Source organism: Coenobita brevimanus, chromosome 94, assembly GCF_032717465.1.
Source record: "Coenobita brevimanus isolate Jiangsu-jjx chromosome 94, ASM3271746v2, whole genome shotgun sequence".
Lineage (NCBI taxonomy): Eukaryota > Metazoa > Arthropoda > Malacostraca > Decapoda > Coenobitidae > Coenobita > Coenobita brevimanus.
The window spans coordinates 13,932,258-13,949,021 of record NC_137047.1 but is presented as its reverse complement, the minus strand read 5'-3'; the positions used below and the strand labels follow the sequence as shown (position 1 = coordinate 13,949,021).

The 16,764-nt window shown below is 41.9% G+C and overlaps 1 protein-coding gene across 2 annotated transcripts in view; it reads left to right on the top strand.

Annotated features, from left to right (window-relative positions):
* LOC145412961 (putative pyruvate dehydrogenase E1 component subunit alpha, mitochondrial) overlaps positions 1-11,253 on the top strand; it is a 132,010-nt gene extending 120,757 nt beyond the window's left edge. For both annotated transcript variants that reach the window (XM_080282784.1, XM_080282783.1), the window contains one exon: positions 10,656-11,253. In XM_080282784.1, the coding sequence (XP_080138910.1) occupies positions 10,656-10,844 (189 nt within the window). In that variant the 3' untranslated portion in view covers positions 10,845-11,253. The remainder of the gene's footprint in view (positions 1-10,655) is intronic.
* Positions 11,254-16,764: the final 5,511 nt, after the last annotated feature.

The window sequence follows — 16,764 nt, the reverse complement described above, 5'->3', positions numbered from 1 at the left end:
GTGGCAAACTATCCTGGACGAGCACTCCCAAATCTTTCTCTTCTCTTGCTTTTGTGATTGGTTCATTACTCATCAAATAATTCATTGATGGCCTCTTGGTACTTTTACCCATTTTCAATATTTTACAATTCTTTGGGTTGAAAATCATTTCCCACATCTGACTCCAATCATGTATTCTATCCAGATCCTACCGCAGCATTTTACAATCTTCCTCAACCTCTACCTTCCTCAAGATCTTTGCATCGCCAGCAAACAAACTTACATAATTGTTCACTCCATCTACCATATCGTTTATGTAAATCAGGAACATTACTGGCACCAACACTGAGCCCTGTGGGACTCCACTTGTTACTTCCGTCCATCCAGATATCCTATCCTTTATTATTGTCCTCATTTGTCTGTCTCTCAAAAAGTCTCTCATCCATTCCAGGAGGTTTCCCTTTAGTCCTCCTATATGCTCTAGTTTCCATATTAGTCTCTTATGGGGTACCTTGTTGAAGGCCTTCTCCAAATCTAAATACAGTGGAGTCTCTTTTATCCGAAAATCATGGGACTTTCAAAGTTTCGTTTAATCGATTTTCTCAGATAAAAGATACTGTAATAACTTGTAGAATAAAAAGGAACAGTATTCACCCATCACCTATTTTTGGCAACGTCTAGCCCACCACCACCACCAGCACCCCAAAAGCCACTCAGCCATCACCAAAACACTTAATACACTGTAATAACTATGTATGTAACTGCACTTGTGTAACTGTAATAGAAACTTTGAACTTAAATAAATCTTCACTCAAATAATGATCGCTCTAGTGACTAGCAGAGCAACTGTAAACTAACGCTAGTGGCGCAAAACAAGCCCACCGTGTTTGAATTTTCGGATAGATTTCAGATTTTTGCAGTTAATCGAAATGAGAATGTTTTAGTAAAACTTACAGTTAATGGCATATTACGATTAAAAGAATTTTGGATAAAAGAGACTCCACTGTACACGCAGTCCACTGAACCGTCTCTCTCCTGTAGCATGTCAATCACTCTTGAGTAAAAGCTCAACAAGTTGGAAACACATGATCTTCCACTTCTGAATCCAAACTGACTTTCAGCCAAAATATTCATCTCTTCCAGATATTTTATCCATCTATCTTTCAGGATTCTCTCGCACAATTTTGCGACCATGCTGGTTAGGGACACTGGTCTATAATTCAGGGATTCTTTCCTGTTTCCTCCCTTATAAATTGGTACCACATTTGCCCTCTTCCATTCTTGAGGCACTTTCCCCTCTTCTAGAGAACTCACAATTAAACTGTGCATCTTATCTGCCAGTTGTTCTCTGCATTCCATCGGTACCCAATTAGAGATTCCATCTGGTTCTGGGGCTTTCCGTACATCTTGAGTTTCCAGTAATTTATACACTTCCAGTACTTCCACTTTTATATCTTTTATCACTACATTTCTAATCACTCCCTCCCCTTCCACAAACTCCTTTTCATTAATGAAAACTGACTGGAAACATTTGTTCATTATTTCAGCTTGCATTGCTGCATCTTTATAGACCTCTCCTACTTTCAGTTTGGTGATTCCTTCCTTTTGTTTCAGTTTGCCATTGACAAGTCTGTAAAACAGTTTGGGTTCATCCTTACATTTGTTTATTATACCTTTTTCTGACCACTACTTGGTGGTGGCCAGAATCAAGGTCCAATTAGAATGGAGAAATAGAAGAAGGGAAAGACGAGAGGAAGGAGTAGTTGCAAGGAGAGTGGAAAGGTTACAAGAGAATGAGAAAAAGGCAGAGTATAAGAGAGAAGTGGAGGAACGATTGGGCAAATATGAATTGGAGCAGATGGGAGACGTGGAAGGTGTGTGTAGCATATTTACAGAAGTAATATGTGCAGCATGTGATGTGGTGTGTGGAAGGAAGAGAAGACGGAGGGGGTTGCAAGGAACAGCGTGGTGGACTGAAGAGGTGAAACAGGCTGTGGCACAATAGAAGAAAGCATGCAATGAATGGATGAGAAATAGGGGCGTGGAAGAAGTTGAGAGGCGGAAGAGAGAGTTATATGTAGAAAGAAAGAGAGAGGTGAAAAGATTAGTATGAGAGAGTAAGAAGAGAGTGGATGAGGAATTTGGAAGGAATTTGAGTGTAAAGTGGAGGGACTGTAAGAAAATGTTCTGGAAAGAGGTGAAAAGAGTAAGACAGGGTGGAAGTGAAGTTAGCAGGGGAGTGAAAGATAAAAATGGTAGATTACTAGTGGAGAAGGGAGAAAAAGTGAGCAGATGGAGAGAACACTTTAAGGAATTGTTGAACGTAGAGGATGGAAGTAATGCGAGTATAAGTGGCTGGGGAATGGCTGGGAGAAGGAGGGAGGTGAGAAGACAGGAAGAAATCAGTAGGATAGAAGTTGTGGAAGCAATGAAGAAAGTTAAATCTGGGAAAGCCCCAGGAATTGATGGAGTGTGTGGTGAAATGCTGAAGCATGGAGGAGAGATAGTAGTAGAATGCATGTGGAAGATGTGCAGATTAGCCTGGGAGGAAGGTAGAGTCCCGGAGGATTGGAAGTCAGGTATAATTATTCCCTTGTACAAAGGAAAAGGGGAAAAAGAAGTGTGTGGTAATCATAGGGGCATTTGTCTTCTTAGTATAATAGGAAAAGTGTATGGTAGGATACTTATTGACAGAGTTAGAGAAAGAACAGAGAAATTAGTTGGAGAAGAACAGAGAGGCTTTAGGAAGGGAAGAGGTTGTGTAGATCAGATATTCATTCTTAGATCTTTAGTGGAAAAGTTTCTAGAGAAGGGAAAGAAGTTGTATGCGGCTTTCATGGATTTGGAGAAAGCATGCATATGACAGGGTGGATAGACAAGGATTGTGGAAAGTGTTAAGAATATATGGAGTAGATGGGAAGTTGTTGAATGCTGTGAAGAGTATGGACGATGGTGTGAAGGCTGCAGTGTGTGTGGATGGTGAACTAAGTGAATTTTTCTCTCTGAAAGTTGGGTTGAAACAGGGATGTGTCATGTCTCCATGGTTGTTCAATCTGTACATGGATGGGGTAATAAAAGAGGTACAAGGTAGGGTAGTGGATGTTGGAGTGGCCCTGGTGAGAGAGGATAGTGTTTGGAAACTCCCTGTACTGTTGTTTGGAGATGATACTGTGTTGTTAAGTGAAGACGAAGGGGAGCTGCAAGGCTTGGTGGATGAGTTTGGGAGAGTGTGTAAGAAATGGAATCTAAAGGTGAATGTAGGGAAGAGTAAAGTGATGGTCTTTGAGAGAGGTGAAGTCAGTGAATGTACAGCGAGGTTGGATGGTGAGGAATTGGAAAATGTGAGTACATTTAAGTACTTGGGTAGTGTGATGAGTAAGGATGGAGGTTTGGAGGGTGAAGTGCTTGAAAGGGTACAGCAGGGAAGAAAGGTTGCTGGTTCTTTGAAAGCAGTGATAAGAAACAGGGAAGTGAGCATGGAAGTGAAAAAGTTACTACATGACAGTATTGTGATACCATCTCTAACGTACGGAAGTGAAGCTTGGACGTTGTTGGAAGGACACAAGTCAAGAGTGAGAGCAGTGGAAATGAGTTATTTAAGAGGAGCCTGTGGATTCACATGGCGAGATAGGCCGACGAATGAGGATATAAAGGAACATTGTGGTGTTGATGTGGATGTGAAAGGGAGCGTTATGAGGAACACACTGAGGTGGTTTGGCCATGTGGAGAGGATGGAGGGTGAAAGACTGACGAAGAGAGTGTATGTGAGTGAGGTGGAGGGGGGAAGAGGGAGGGGGAGGCTGAGCATTAGATGGAGGGATGGGGTGGAGAGGTATATGAGAGAGGGGGGTGTGAGTTGGGAGCAGGGCAGTGAAATGGCGGGGGACAGGGCGACTTGGAGGCGATTTGTTTGTGGCCACCCCAAATGGGACTGAGGCGTCTGGCAATAGATAGATAGATAAACCTTTTTCAAAATTCCTTTCTTCCTCTCTACATATTCTTGTGTTTTCATTTCTATACTCTGTACCATATAAAACTCAATATAAGCCCCTCCCACCCGGTGAAGACAGGTGGAGACATTTCCTCTCGTAGACAAGGGCTATTGGACATCCGGTACTGATGGGCGGGGTGAGTGGTCAGCCTCCAACTAAACCAGGGGTTCCCAACCTGGAGTAAATTACCCCAAGTGGGGTAATTTGGTCTTTTGTGAAGGGTAATGGGGGAGGTAAAAAAAAAAAAAAAAAAAAAAAAAATCTAAAAATCGTACCAGTTATGATAGACTTCGGACCTATACTAAAATTCAGAGATGAATGTATAAAGTCATGTGTATTTGGTATCAGTGTTAATAATAAAAATAAATTACTCCTTGCAATAACTCTCTTGGTTTTAGCCTAACCTTTAATTAAGTCCTACATTCAAACTAAAATCTAGGCATCAAAATGTTAAGCAGCTAAAATGCAATTGTGGAAACATAAGCAATGAGGGGTAATGAGTGAAGAGAGGTGTGGAAAATGGGGTAATGGGTAAATAAAGGTTGGGAACCCCTGAACTAAACCAAAACTCAGTTCCTCACCTTTATGCTCTCTATACATGACTTGAACTCCCCAGGGCACGGGCAGCTGTTCTTCAGGAGATAATAATGATTCTCTCTCTCTCTCTCTCTGTCTCTCTCTCTCTCTCTCTCTCTATCTCTCTCTCTCTAATGATATTAAAGAAACAAAATTAGTAACATGGATATCGGTTTATTCAGATGAATTGTGAGTAAAATTTACAAATGCAGAATAATGTTTGTATTAAATTAAATTAACCTAACAATACTTTACAGGAACCCTAAAGCAAAAATACATATTCAAAATTTGCTTGCAATGAAGGGAAGTCCGAAAAAGGGTAAATGCATCATGTAACGAGAGAGGTGTGTGTGTGTGTATGTTTCAGTCATCATCATCATTGCTGTTGTCAGAGTCACTCTGAGTGATGACGAAGCTATCAAACAGTTGCACAGCAGCAATATCCTTTTTCCTGTATTCTTCCTCTATTTTCTTTATGTGGCTGATACATTTTTTCCAGTTCTCTGCAGACACATTGGAGATGGTAGTTTTTGTAATTTCCTCTGTCCTTTTGATTGTCTGGTCTGCTTTTGAATTATTTCTTTTTACTTCAGATTTTACTTGTGGCCATATGAGTTCAATGGGGTTAAGGTTGCAGTGATATGGGGGCAGTCTTAGCACCTCATGCCCACTGTTACGAGCTGTTTCATCTATTTCGTATTTTTCATTGTCTTTGATTAATGCCACCAGCTGAAGCAGCTCAGCTTTCATCTCACAGGCATCATAAGGTATATGATTATCATCAAGCCACTGCCATATGTCTGCCTTATTAGAATTTCTGGTTGGGACTTTGTTCACTAATTATATATACATACATACATTACATATATATATATATATATATATATATATATATATATAAAATGTATTATATGCTGTTTGCTGATACAGTATTGTTGAGTGAAGATGAATGGGAGTTGCAAGGTTTGGTGAATGAATTTGGGACAGTGTGTCGGAGGAGGAAGCTGAAAGTTAATGTAAACAAAAGTAAAGTTATGGTGTTCGAGAGGAATGAAGTCATGGAGTGTGCAGTGAGGTTGGATGGTGAGGATATGGAGAATGTGAGTGCATTCAAGTACTTGGGTAGTGTGATGAGTAAGGATGGAACTTTGGGGGATGAAGTGCATGAAAGGGTACAATAGGGAAGGAAGGTTGTTGGTACATTGAAAGCAGTGATGAGAAATAGGGAGGTGAGTATGGAAGTTAAGAAGTCACTGCACGATAGTATTGTGATCCCTACCCTGACGTATGGAAGCGAGGCATGGCCCTTGCAAGAGGGGAACAAGTCAAGAGTGAGAGCAGTGGAAATGAGTTACTTGAGAGGAGCCTGTGGAGTGACATGGAGGGACAGGTTGACGAATGAAGAAGTGAAGAAACGTTTTGGGGTGGATGTGGATGTGGTTGAGAAGATTAGGAGAAATACACTTAGGTGGTTTGAACATATGAAGAGAATGGAAAATGAAAGACTGACTAAGAGGGTGTATGTAGGTGAGGTGGAGGGAGGGGTAGACTGAGGATGAGGTGGAGGGATGGAGTTGAGAGGTATATGAGGGAGAGGGGGGTGAGTTGGGGGGAGGGTAGTCAAATGGTGGGTGACAGAACGACTTGGAAGCGTTTTGTCTGCGGCCACCCTTTGCGGGATTAGGGTGTCTGGCTATAGATAGATAGATAGATAGATATATATATGTAAGGAGAGAGAGATCAGGTATGAAATAGTATTGATCTCATGGGGTATCCAAGCCTGTCCCACAACAGATCCCCAGAGGTCAGTAAAGGCAAATTTAGCGTGGACAACAGTGTTTTGTGCGCCTTTTTAATTGAACATGGTCAGCCACTGATCACTAAGGAAAGGTCAAGGCTCCACCTGTCTTCACCAAGTGGGAGGGGCTTATGTTGAGTTTTATATGGTACAGAATATAGTTCTTTTATATTCTTCCTTTGTTCAGTTATTACCTCTCTTTCTCCAATTGTACCATGCCATGTCTCTCCTTTTTTTTTTGCTATCATACACCTTCTATTAAACCACTCCTTTTAAGAGGAGCCTGTGGAGTCACATGGAGAGACAGGCTGACGAATGAGGATATAAAGGAGCGTTGTGGTGTGGATGTGGATGTGATAGGAAGCGTTATTAGGAACACACTGAGGTGGTTTGGCCATGTGGAGAGGATGGAGGGTGAAAGACTGACGAAGAGAGTGTATGTGAGTCAGGTGGAGGGGGGCAGAGGGAGGGAGAGGCCGAGGATGAGATGGAGGGATGAGGTGGAGACGTATATGAGAGAGGTGGGTGTGAGTTGGGAGCAGGGCAGTGAAATGGTGGGGGACAGGGCAACGTGGAGGCGTTTTGTTTGTGGCCACCCCAAATGGGATTGAGGCATCTGGCAATAGATAGATAGATAGATAGATTTTTCCTGTTTGCTTTCCCCTTTACTCTTGGCACAAATTTTTCCACTCCTGAATTATAGAGGTCTAGAAAGATATCCCACTTTCCCTGTATCTCTCTTGTTTCTCAGAATTTTCTCCAATCCGCATTTTCGAAAAATTTTCTCAAGTCAGTAAAGTTTGGTTTCCCAAAGTTGTATCTTCCCAGCTTATAAAGCTCGTCTCTTGGCACCACATTCCCTTTTATCATCTGGAACTCAGTGACTACATGATCACTTTTTCCTATAGGACACAGATATTTCAAAGATTCTATTACTTTGGGTTCTTTGGTAAACAGTAAGTCTAATCTTGATGGTGTCCCCTCACCTCGGAACCGTGTCTCTTCTCTGACCCATTGTCATTACAGTGTTCATTGTTATGTTTAATAATACAGTGCCCCACGAATCTTCGCTGCCTCCTGAGTCCCGTTCCTCGCAGTTCACCTCTTTACAGTTAAAGTCACCCATTAAGATTATATTGTTGCTTTTCTCAATCATTTTCTGAAGATATCTAGCCATGTCTGACAACTTGTCCTGGTATCCATCATCATTCCATGCTCTTGTCTTAGGGGGAACATACACTACCACCATATCTCTCTTGCTATTCTCTCCAGTTTCTAATTTCATATCACGTCAACCCTGCCTTCTCTCATTTCCACAGTATCTACATTTATGTTGTTCTTCACTGCTGTCATCACTCCTCCTTCCATTTTTTCTTTTCTGTCTCTTCTCCACAGATTGTATTTACCATCTCCCATATGGACATCAGTATCTTCTCTTAACTTGGTCTCTAGAAAGTACATAACGTCTGGTTCATCTACCCTCAAGAAATCGTTGATTTCTAACCTTGCCGATATTAAACCATCAACACTATTATATGCCACTTTCAAACTTTTTCCGTATTTTTTTTTTTATATATACCCTCTTCTCTCCTTCTCTCCGTCGGTACCACTTCCTCAGTTTCTGATCCATAACTCTCCAATAAAACACTGTCTTCTCTTCCTCCGTTCTCTGTTCGTTTTTTGCCTTTGCTTCCTTTACTAACCTCTTTATTTTATCACTTTCTTCCTCATTTGCATCTCTCCTTATCCAGACATTTTTTAACCCTTCTTTGTCTGATAATTTCCATGTTTATTGATGATTTCATTTACCATTACCTGGGACTTAAACTTTACCTTCATTGGCCTTACCCCTCCTTCCTGGTACTTTCCTAACCTAAACACTTCTTCAATCTTTTCATGAGCTTCATTGTTACCTACCATAACTACATCTATTATTTCTTTAACCTTACTTAGTTCTTCTCTTTCTGATCTTACTGTCATATGTTTTTCTTTTACTCCTAAAATTATTACACATTTTTTCTTATCTGCTACATCCCTGACTAAAGATTCTCTACTTCTCAGTACCCTAACCACTTCCTTCTCCACTGTTTCCTTGCTTTGCTGTTTTATAATCTCTTTCAAATTTACATTTCCTTCCTCCTGAATTTTCTTCCACCTCTTATGTTGCTCCTTGATTTCCTTAATGTGCTCATCTTGCATCCTTGATTTGGATTCATACTCATCTGGTTTACATTTCATCCCGCCCCTTTCTTCTTCTATCTATCTATCTATAGCCCAACGCCCTAATCCCGCAAAGGGTGGCCGCAGACAAAATGCCTCCAAGTCACTCTGTCACCCACCATTTGACTCCCCTCCCCCCAACTCACCCCCCCCTCCCTCATATACCTCTCAACTCCATCCCTCCACCTCATCCTCGGTCTACCCCTCCCTCTCCCTCCCTCCACCTCACCTACATACACCCTCTTGGTCAGTCTTTCATTCTCCATTCTCTCCACATGTCCAAACCACCTCAGTGTATTTCTCCTAATCTTTTCAACCACATCCACATCTACCCCACAACGTTCCTTCACTTCTTCATTCGTCAACCTGTCCCTCCACGTCACTCCACATGCTCCTCTCAAGTAACTCATTTCCACTGCTCTCACTCTTGACTTGTTCCCCTCTTGCAAGGTCCATGCCTCGCTTCCATACGTCAGGGTAGGGATCACAATACTATCATGCAATGACTTCTTAACATCCATACTCACCTCCCTATTTCTCATCACTGCTTTCAGTGTACCAGCAACCTTCCTTCCAGCCACTTATTCTCCCTCTTGAGCTGTTTTATTTCAATAGAGGCAGACTCATTACTCACGTTTAATTCTGTGACTTTCTTGTTCATCACTGCGTGTAGAAACTTTTTCCAGTTTATTCCTTAGAATTTTTATCTCTTTCTCCTGCTCTAAGGTCTGTTTGTGTAACTCTTTAATTATTGCCCATACCTTTTTTAACTCCTAGACATTCCTTTCTGCTGTTTTCTCTACTCCTGCTACTCTTGTTTGGTTCAGCTTAGTACTTCCATTTCCCACATCATCTTCGGAGAAGCCTGCAAAATCCTTCTCACCAGTTGTAAACAAAGTACCATCCCTTTCTGCCATGATGCAAATACTGTATATGGAGACTTTCTATTTCCACTATATCTTGTACTTTTTATGACCGAAACCACGTTTTTTTTAACTTCTGTCTGATGGGACCACCACTCACGCACTGATTCTCATAATCACAATAGGCTTGTCTCCTTTTTGTCGCAGATTCAGCTATTATTTCCCCACGATCCAGGAAGAGCTTCGTCTCTGTCGGTGACCTGTGTGTATGTGTGAGAGTACGATAGAGAGAGACTCGCAAGTTCATACCGGTCCGCCACAGCTCTTTGACAGAAGACTGTGTCAGGGTATTTGCGTCAAGGTTCTCTCTAACCACAGTGATATAATATTGTGGTCTAAATATTGTGTATGTTTTAGTTCAAGCATTTTCCCATTTATGACAGTCAACAGAATGTGGAATATGACCATATCTCTGAAAAATAATCTTCATTACAGCTTTAGTTTACACCTAAAATGGTAGAGAAGTAAGTGTTAGAATCTAGGGTCTTTGGGTAAAACAAACATTTACATATTTTTCTTCATTACTTAGCTGATTCCAATATGATTCCAATTATCGGATAACTTTTCCCCTCCAGTACCATTAACAATATTAATCGGCTTTTGCTTGCTGATATACAGCACTTCAGTCACCTACACCCATATTCTAGTCAGGTGAGGAGATTCCGTAGCACCTTTTCCTTAGTGATTTATTTTTGGGTATGGCTGGTTAAAATCCATTTGTATAATATTTATGCACAGCATGGCAGTGTTTCAAGGATTTACATAACACAGAATAGGACAATAGGAGTAATAAGCAATATAAATCACTTAGGAAAAGGTGTTTGGGAGGTTCTTTACCCAACAGCATGGATCCTTCTGTCTGCACCTCACTGCATGTGCAGCATGAACATTAGTTAATAGGCATAAAACAACAACGAATATCCCTCAGCTTCTTCCCTAAGCCCCCAAAAGAGGATGGTGGACTGCTGTAGTGGGACAATTTAGCAAAACGAGTGTTACTCATTTCCTTTCCTGTCACAAAGCAAATTTTCTTTAGCTCCTTCCCTATTCCCTAAAAGGTGGGTGTGGACTGCTGGAGAGTGGAAGAGTGAGGTTCACATTCACATTAACAGCAGTGCCCTTGTTGAGTTATAGGCAAAGAACTAAGTCTTTCTTTCTGTGGCACAGAAAATCGACAGCGAAGTACGTAAGGAGGTGGATGAGGCAGTGAAGGTGGCGAAAACGGACAAGGAAATTCCCGTGCAAGAGCTGGCAGCTGATGTTTATGTTGAACCCTTGGAAAAGACCATCAGGGGCACCACACCTTTTGACCCGTATACCCACCAGCGCATCAGCAAAGTCATTAATTTGCATTAGTTGGGGTTTTTATTGATAGATAGAGAAGTCTGAAGAGCTAGATGTAAGGTATAAGTTTGATGGTTATTCCGTCTCTGTTATATTAAGATCTGTTTAATGTGCTGGAAAGAACTATTGAAGGAACCACACTTTTCGACCTGTACAGCCACCAGCGCATCAGTAAAGTTGTTATCCTGCATTAGTTAGTGTTTACCAATATTTCTGGAAGTAAAAAAAGTGTTAACTATTCCATATCCAGGTTGTAAATTGTAAGGAAAGCATAGGTGTTTGAAAGCAAACATTATTATATACTGCTGTGGTAGGTGAGGGCACTCATCATCCACTCACTCGATGTAGTGCTGCTTTGGGTGTCTGCCCTTTCCTCTCTTCCTTTCTTCCTCTTCTGTCTTTCTTTCCTTCATTGCACTGTTCTTTCTGCCTATGGGTGTCTTTACACTCCCTCTTCCGTCTTTCTTTCCTTCATTTTTTCCTCTTCCTTCTGCCTGTGGGTGACTCTGCACTGAGTGACAAGCCTAGTGGTTTCCTGTACACCAGGAAACCATTTACTACACTGTATGGTAACCATATAACCTAATTAACCCCTAGGGTACGCAATTCTCCAGTCTCGACTGCCCAGGATGCAAAAACAGGCCTGTTTTTCGATTGTGTCAAAGGTTAAAAGTTTTATGCCCGATTTATAGAGCTTGAAAATAAACACCTGAAAATGCAAACCCCACCCTCCTAGACCCAATAGTTACCGAGCTATGGCCTGTCGAAGTTTATAATAGTTACCATCACAGCCCTGGCAAGAACAAAAATACGCCACTTGTACCTGTTTTCTTCACAAAAAATACGTACAAAAATCACCAAAATCAATTTTTTTTTGGTTTGTACAGATGTTATAAACCATTGTAATGTGCTTAGAAAGAAAAATGGTGACAACCCCTCCAAATAAATATGATAAATAATAAAAATTATCCTCCCCTCCTCTCCTCTCCCCATACCTCCAGTCCCCTCCCTCCTTCTCCCTTTTATCCCCTCCTCTCCCCTCCCCTCCCCTACCCTCCTCTCCCCTCGCATAACCTCCCCTCCCCGCCGAGCTGTCAAATCTAGCTAGGGAAAATGGTCATGAACTCCCCATTAAAAAATGATAAATAGTAAAAATTATCCTCCCCTCCTCTCCCCTCCCCATACCTCCAGTCCTTTCCCTTCTCTTCCCTTCCCTCCCCTAACCTTCCCTCCCCTCCCCTAACCTTCCCTCCCCTCCCCTAACCTCCCCTCCCCTCCCCTCCGAGCTGTCAAATCTAGCTAGTTTTTGTTTCATTTCGTTTCATTTTTGAAGGCTCCAACATGCTGGCATGCATCGGCATAAAATAAAATGTCTTTTTCGAGTGGGTTTCGAATACAGACAGCTAAAGTAATTGTGGTGTGCATATCTGTATGGAAAGACACAAATAAATTACAAGTAGTGATTCAAAAACACACGCCATAAAATGTAAAAAATACACAAAATATTTGAGGCCTGGGAGGTAAAGATATTGCGTGCTAGGGGGTGGGGGTGGGGGGAGGTGGTTGGAGTTGGGGAGGACAGGAGGGGGTGTATGGGGATGGAGGGATGGGAGGAGACCACCACAAGACACAAAGGAAGGGCCCCAGTGAAGTACAGGGACATGGAGGAAGGGTAAAGGGGAAATATCCTATTCCCAGATGACTAGGGGGGGGACATGGGGGGATCCACATGGGAGGGGGGGGATGCATGAGGAGGGGGTGGGAGGGGTGGTAGTGGTGGTGAGAAAGGTGGGACGTAGGGTAGTAACAAGGTAATGGGGTAGAGTGACGTGGCGAGAGGGAGGTGGGGGGTACACCCCCCACCGCCTGGTTACGGGCCTGGGTCCCCCCTCCGGTGTGTCCAAAACTTAGCTCTGATTGGTTAGAAGCCACTGATGTCACAGCTGGGGTGGAGCCAGCTGCCGCCAGTTTATTGTGGATGTTGCATGATCGGTGTTGCTTGTCCTTTTAAGAAATTGCGCAAAAAGCTTGATCGATGAGCTAAGTACTTTAGGGGTTACGGTACCTGGTGGTTTAGTGATTAATTACAGCATTCCAATCGGATTGAGCTGGTGCATTTTTTTTTATCCAAGGGGTGGTTGGGGTTTATTGCTCATGTAATGCTACTCAGGGATGAGTGAGGCTGGTCTTTCTCATCTTAAATGTCAGGATCAACTTCCCAAGGCCTGGGCTTTTACACTCCTCATGGGGGAACATAGGATTGGATGATGTCTGGATGAATGGATTATTTACTGGTAAAGTATAAATGATGGCCAATCTGAAATAACTATACTGTACAGTAGTTATGGTGGTAAGTGGTCGAGTTAGTTATGTGCAGTGATAAAAGTAGAGGAATTGGTGCTTGATGTGTAAGTTTGAACCTCAAGAAATAACCAACAGGGGACCACACCTTTTCAACCCTTTCATCCATCAATGCATCAACAAAGTCATTAACTTGCATTAGTTTGGATTTTAGTGACAGATATAGAAGCCCGAAGTAATAGTTATAGAAGTCTGAGGTGATTGATGCACAGTACTGTATAAGTTTGAGGTTTATGCTCTCTCATTTATAAAGATCTAGTTTATGTTAATGTGTTAGAAATGACTATTGAAGGAACCACACCTTTTGGCCCCCTACTCTCACCAACACATCAACCAAATACTCCATTATTATGGTCTTTAACAGTATGTCTAGTTATAGGTGTTCATTATTCCATATCTCAACTGTAAATGATTTTTAAGCATAGGTGTTTAAAAGCAAACATTATTATTTACAGGTAAATTTTAAATAAGGCCAATCTAAAATTAATGTACTTTAGTTAAGTTGGTGAATGGTTGAGTTAGATTGAAGTGCACTGGAAAATGAAGGAGGTGATGATTGATGTTTACGTCGAACCCCAGGAAATTTCCGTCAGGCACCAAACATTTCGACCCCCTACACCCACCATCGCATCAGCAAGGTCATTAACCTCCATTAGTTACCATTATCTGATATTTGTGGAAGTAAAACAGTGTCCATTATTCCATGTCCTGGTAGTAAATTATAAAGAAAGCATAGGCATTTAAAAGCATACGTTATTACTGGTATTTACCAGTAAATTATAAGTGAAGGCCAGTCTAAAATTAATATACAGTAGTTCTGGTGGTAAATTGTTTAGTTACATTTAAGTGCGGTGATAAATGATGGAGGAACTGGTGGATGGTGTTTACATCGAACCCCAGGAAATAACTGTCAAAGGAGCCACACCTGTGAATCCCTGCACCCAACTGTGCAACAGTTAAGTGGTTGACCTGAATTACAGTTTAAGAATTGAGAGGAAGGATGGGACTGGAGTGTATTGGTGTTGTGATGAGGAGGGGTAGTTTGAGATGGTTTAGGCATATTAAGAGGATGGAGGATGACAGTTGGGTGTGGAGGGTGAGAAGTGTGAACATCAAGGGTAGGGTTGTGAGAGGCAAACCTTACAAAGACCTGGAATAAGATAGTGTGACCTCAAAGATGAGACTGAATAGGAAGTTGAAGTCTTTATAAATTGTATGATACAATACAATTAGCAATGTATGTAGAAGTTCAAAGCAGTTAAGAAATTCAATGTGTATGCTATCATGGTTGTAAAGATCCATACTGTGTTCACTTTAACTTGGGCCAAGATTTCCTTCTCTCCATCTTGAATGTTGATTTATGAAAAGAGATCTGTTTGTCAATCTTTTGCCAGATGCCTTAAACCCTGTAAGGGGTGGCCACAAATAGATCACCTCCATGACACTCTGTCCTCTGTCATTTCACTGCCCTGCTCCCAGCCCACACCCTCCTCTCTCATGTACCTCTCCACTCCATCCCTCCATCTCATCCTTGGCCTCCCGCTCCCTATCCCCCCTTCCACCTCACTCACATACACTGTGCTTATCAGTCTCTCTATATATCCTCTCCACATGGCCAAACTACCTCACTGTGTTTCTCGTAACGCTTCCTATCACATCCATACCACAACGCTTCTTCACTTCATCATTTGTCAGTCTGTCTCCCATGTGACTCCACATGCTCCTCGCAAATAACTCACTGCTCTCACTCTTGACTTGTATCCCTCCAACAAGGTCCAAGCCTCACATCCATTCGTTAGAGTTGGTATTACAATACTGTCATGCAGTAACTTTACCACTTCCATTCTCACTGCCCTGTTTCTTATCACTGCTTTCAAGGAACCAGCAACCTTTCTTCCTTGTTGTACCCTTTCAAACACTTCACCCTCTAAACTTCCATCCTTACTCATCACACTACCCAAGTACTTAAATGCATTTGTATTTTCTATTTCCTCCTCATCCAACCTTCCTGTACATTCAGTGACTTCATTTCTCTTGAAAACCATAACTTTACTCTTCCCTACATTCACCTTTAGATCCCATTTCTTACACACTCCCCCAAACTCATTCACCAAGCCTTGCAGCTCCCCTTTGTCTTCACTTAACAACGCATTATTATCAGCAAACAACAGTACAGGGAGTTTCCACACACTGCCCTCTCTCATTAGGACTGCTCCAACATCCACTGCCCTACTTTATATCTCATTTATAACACCATCCATATACAGATTGAACAACCATGGAAGACATGACACATCCCAATTTCAATCCAACCTTGAAATAAAAAAATTCATTCAGTTCACTATCCACATGCACTGCAACCTTAGCACCCTTATACATACTCTTCACAGCATTCAGCAACTTCCCATTTACTCCATGTATTCTTAATACTTTCCACAATCCTTGTCTATCCACCCTGTCATTTGCTTTCTCCAGATCCATGAAGGCCACATGCAACTTCTTTCCATTTCCTAGAAACTTTTACACTAAAGACCTGAGAATGAGTATCTGATCTACACAACCTTTTCTCTTCCTAAAACCTCCCTGTTCTCACACTAATTCCTCTGCTATTTCCCTAACTCTGTCAGTAAGTATCGTACCATATACTGTTCCTATTACACTAAGAAGGCAAATGCCCGTGTGATTACCACACAATTCTTTTTCCCCTTTTCCATTGTAGAGGGGAATAATTATACCTGACTTCCAGTCCTCAGGGACTCTACCTTCCCCCCATGCCAATCTGCACGTCTTCCACATCCATTGCTATCTCTCCCTCATGCGTCAGCATTTCACCACACACTTCATCAATTCGTGGGGCTTTCTCCATTTTAACTTTCTTCATTGCTTCCACAACTTCCATCCTACTGATTTCTTCATCTCTTCTCACATCCTTCCTCCTCCCAGCCATTCTCCAGCCACGTATACTTGCATTACTTTCATTTTCTATGTTCAGCAATTCCATAAGTGTTCTCTCCATCTGCTCACTTTTTCTCGCTTCACCACAAGTAAACTACCATTTTTATCCCTCACTTCCTGGCTATCTTCTTTAACACCCTGTCTAACTCTCTTTACATATTTCCAGAACATTGGTTTACATTCCCTCCACTTTACACTCAGATTCCTTCCAAATTCCTCATCCACTTTCATTACTCTCTCTTACTAATCTTTTCACCTCTCTCTTCCCTCTCTCAACTTCCTCCACACCCTTGTTTCTTATCCACTCACTATATGCTTTATTCTTTTGTGCCACAGCTTGTCTCACCTCTTCATTCCACCATTCTGTTCCTTGCACCCCATTTCGTCTTCTCTTCACCCAACACACCACCTCACATGCTGCACATATTTCTGCTGTGAATATCTTGCACACACCTTCTACGTCCCCCATCTGCTCCATATCATATTTACCCAGTCGCTCCTCCGCGTCTCCCTCATATGCTGCCTTTTTTCCGTCCTCTTGTAACCTTTCCATCCTCCTTGTATGAACTACTTACTCTTTTCCTTCCCGTCTTCTATTCCTCCATTTCATTTGAAC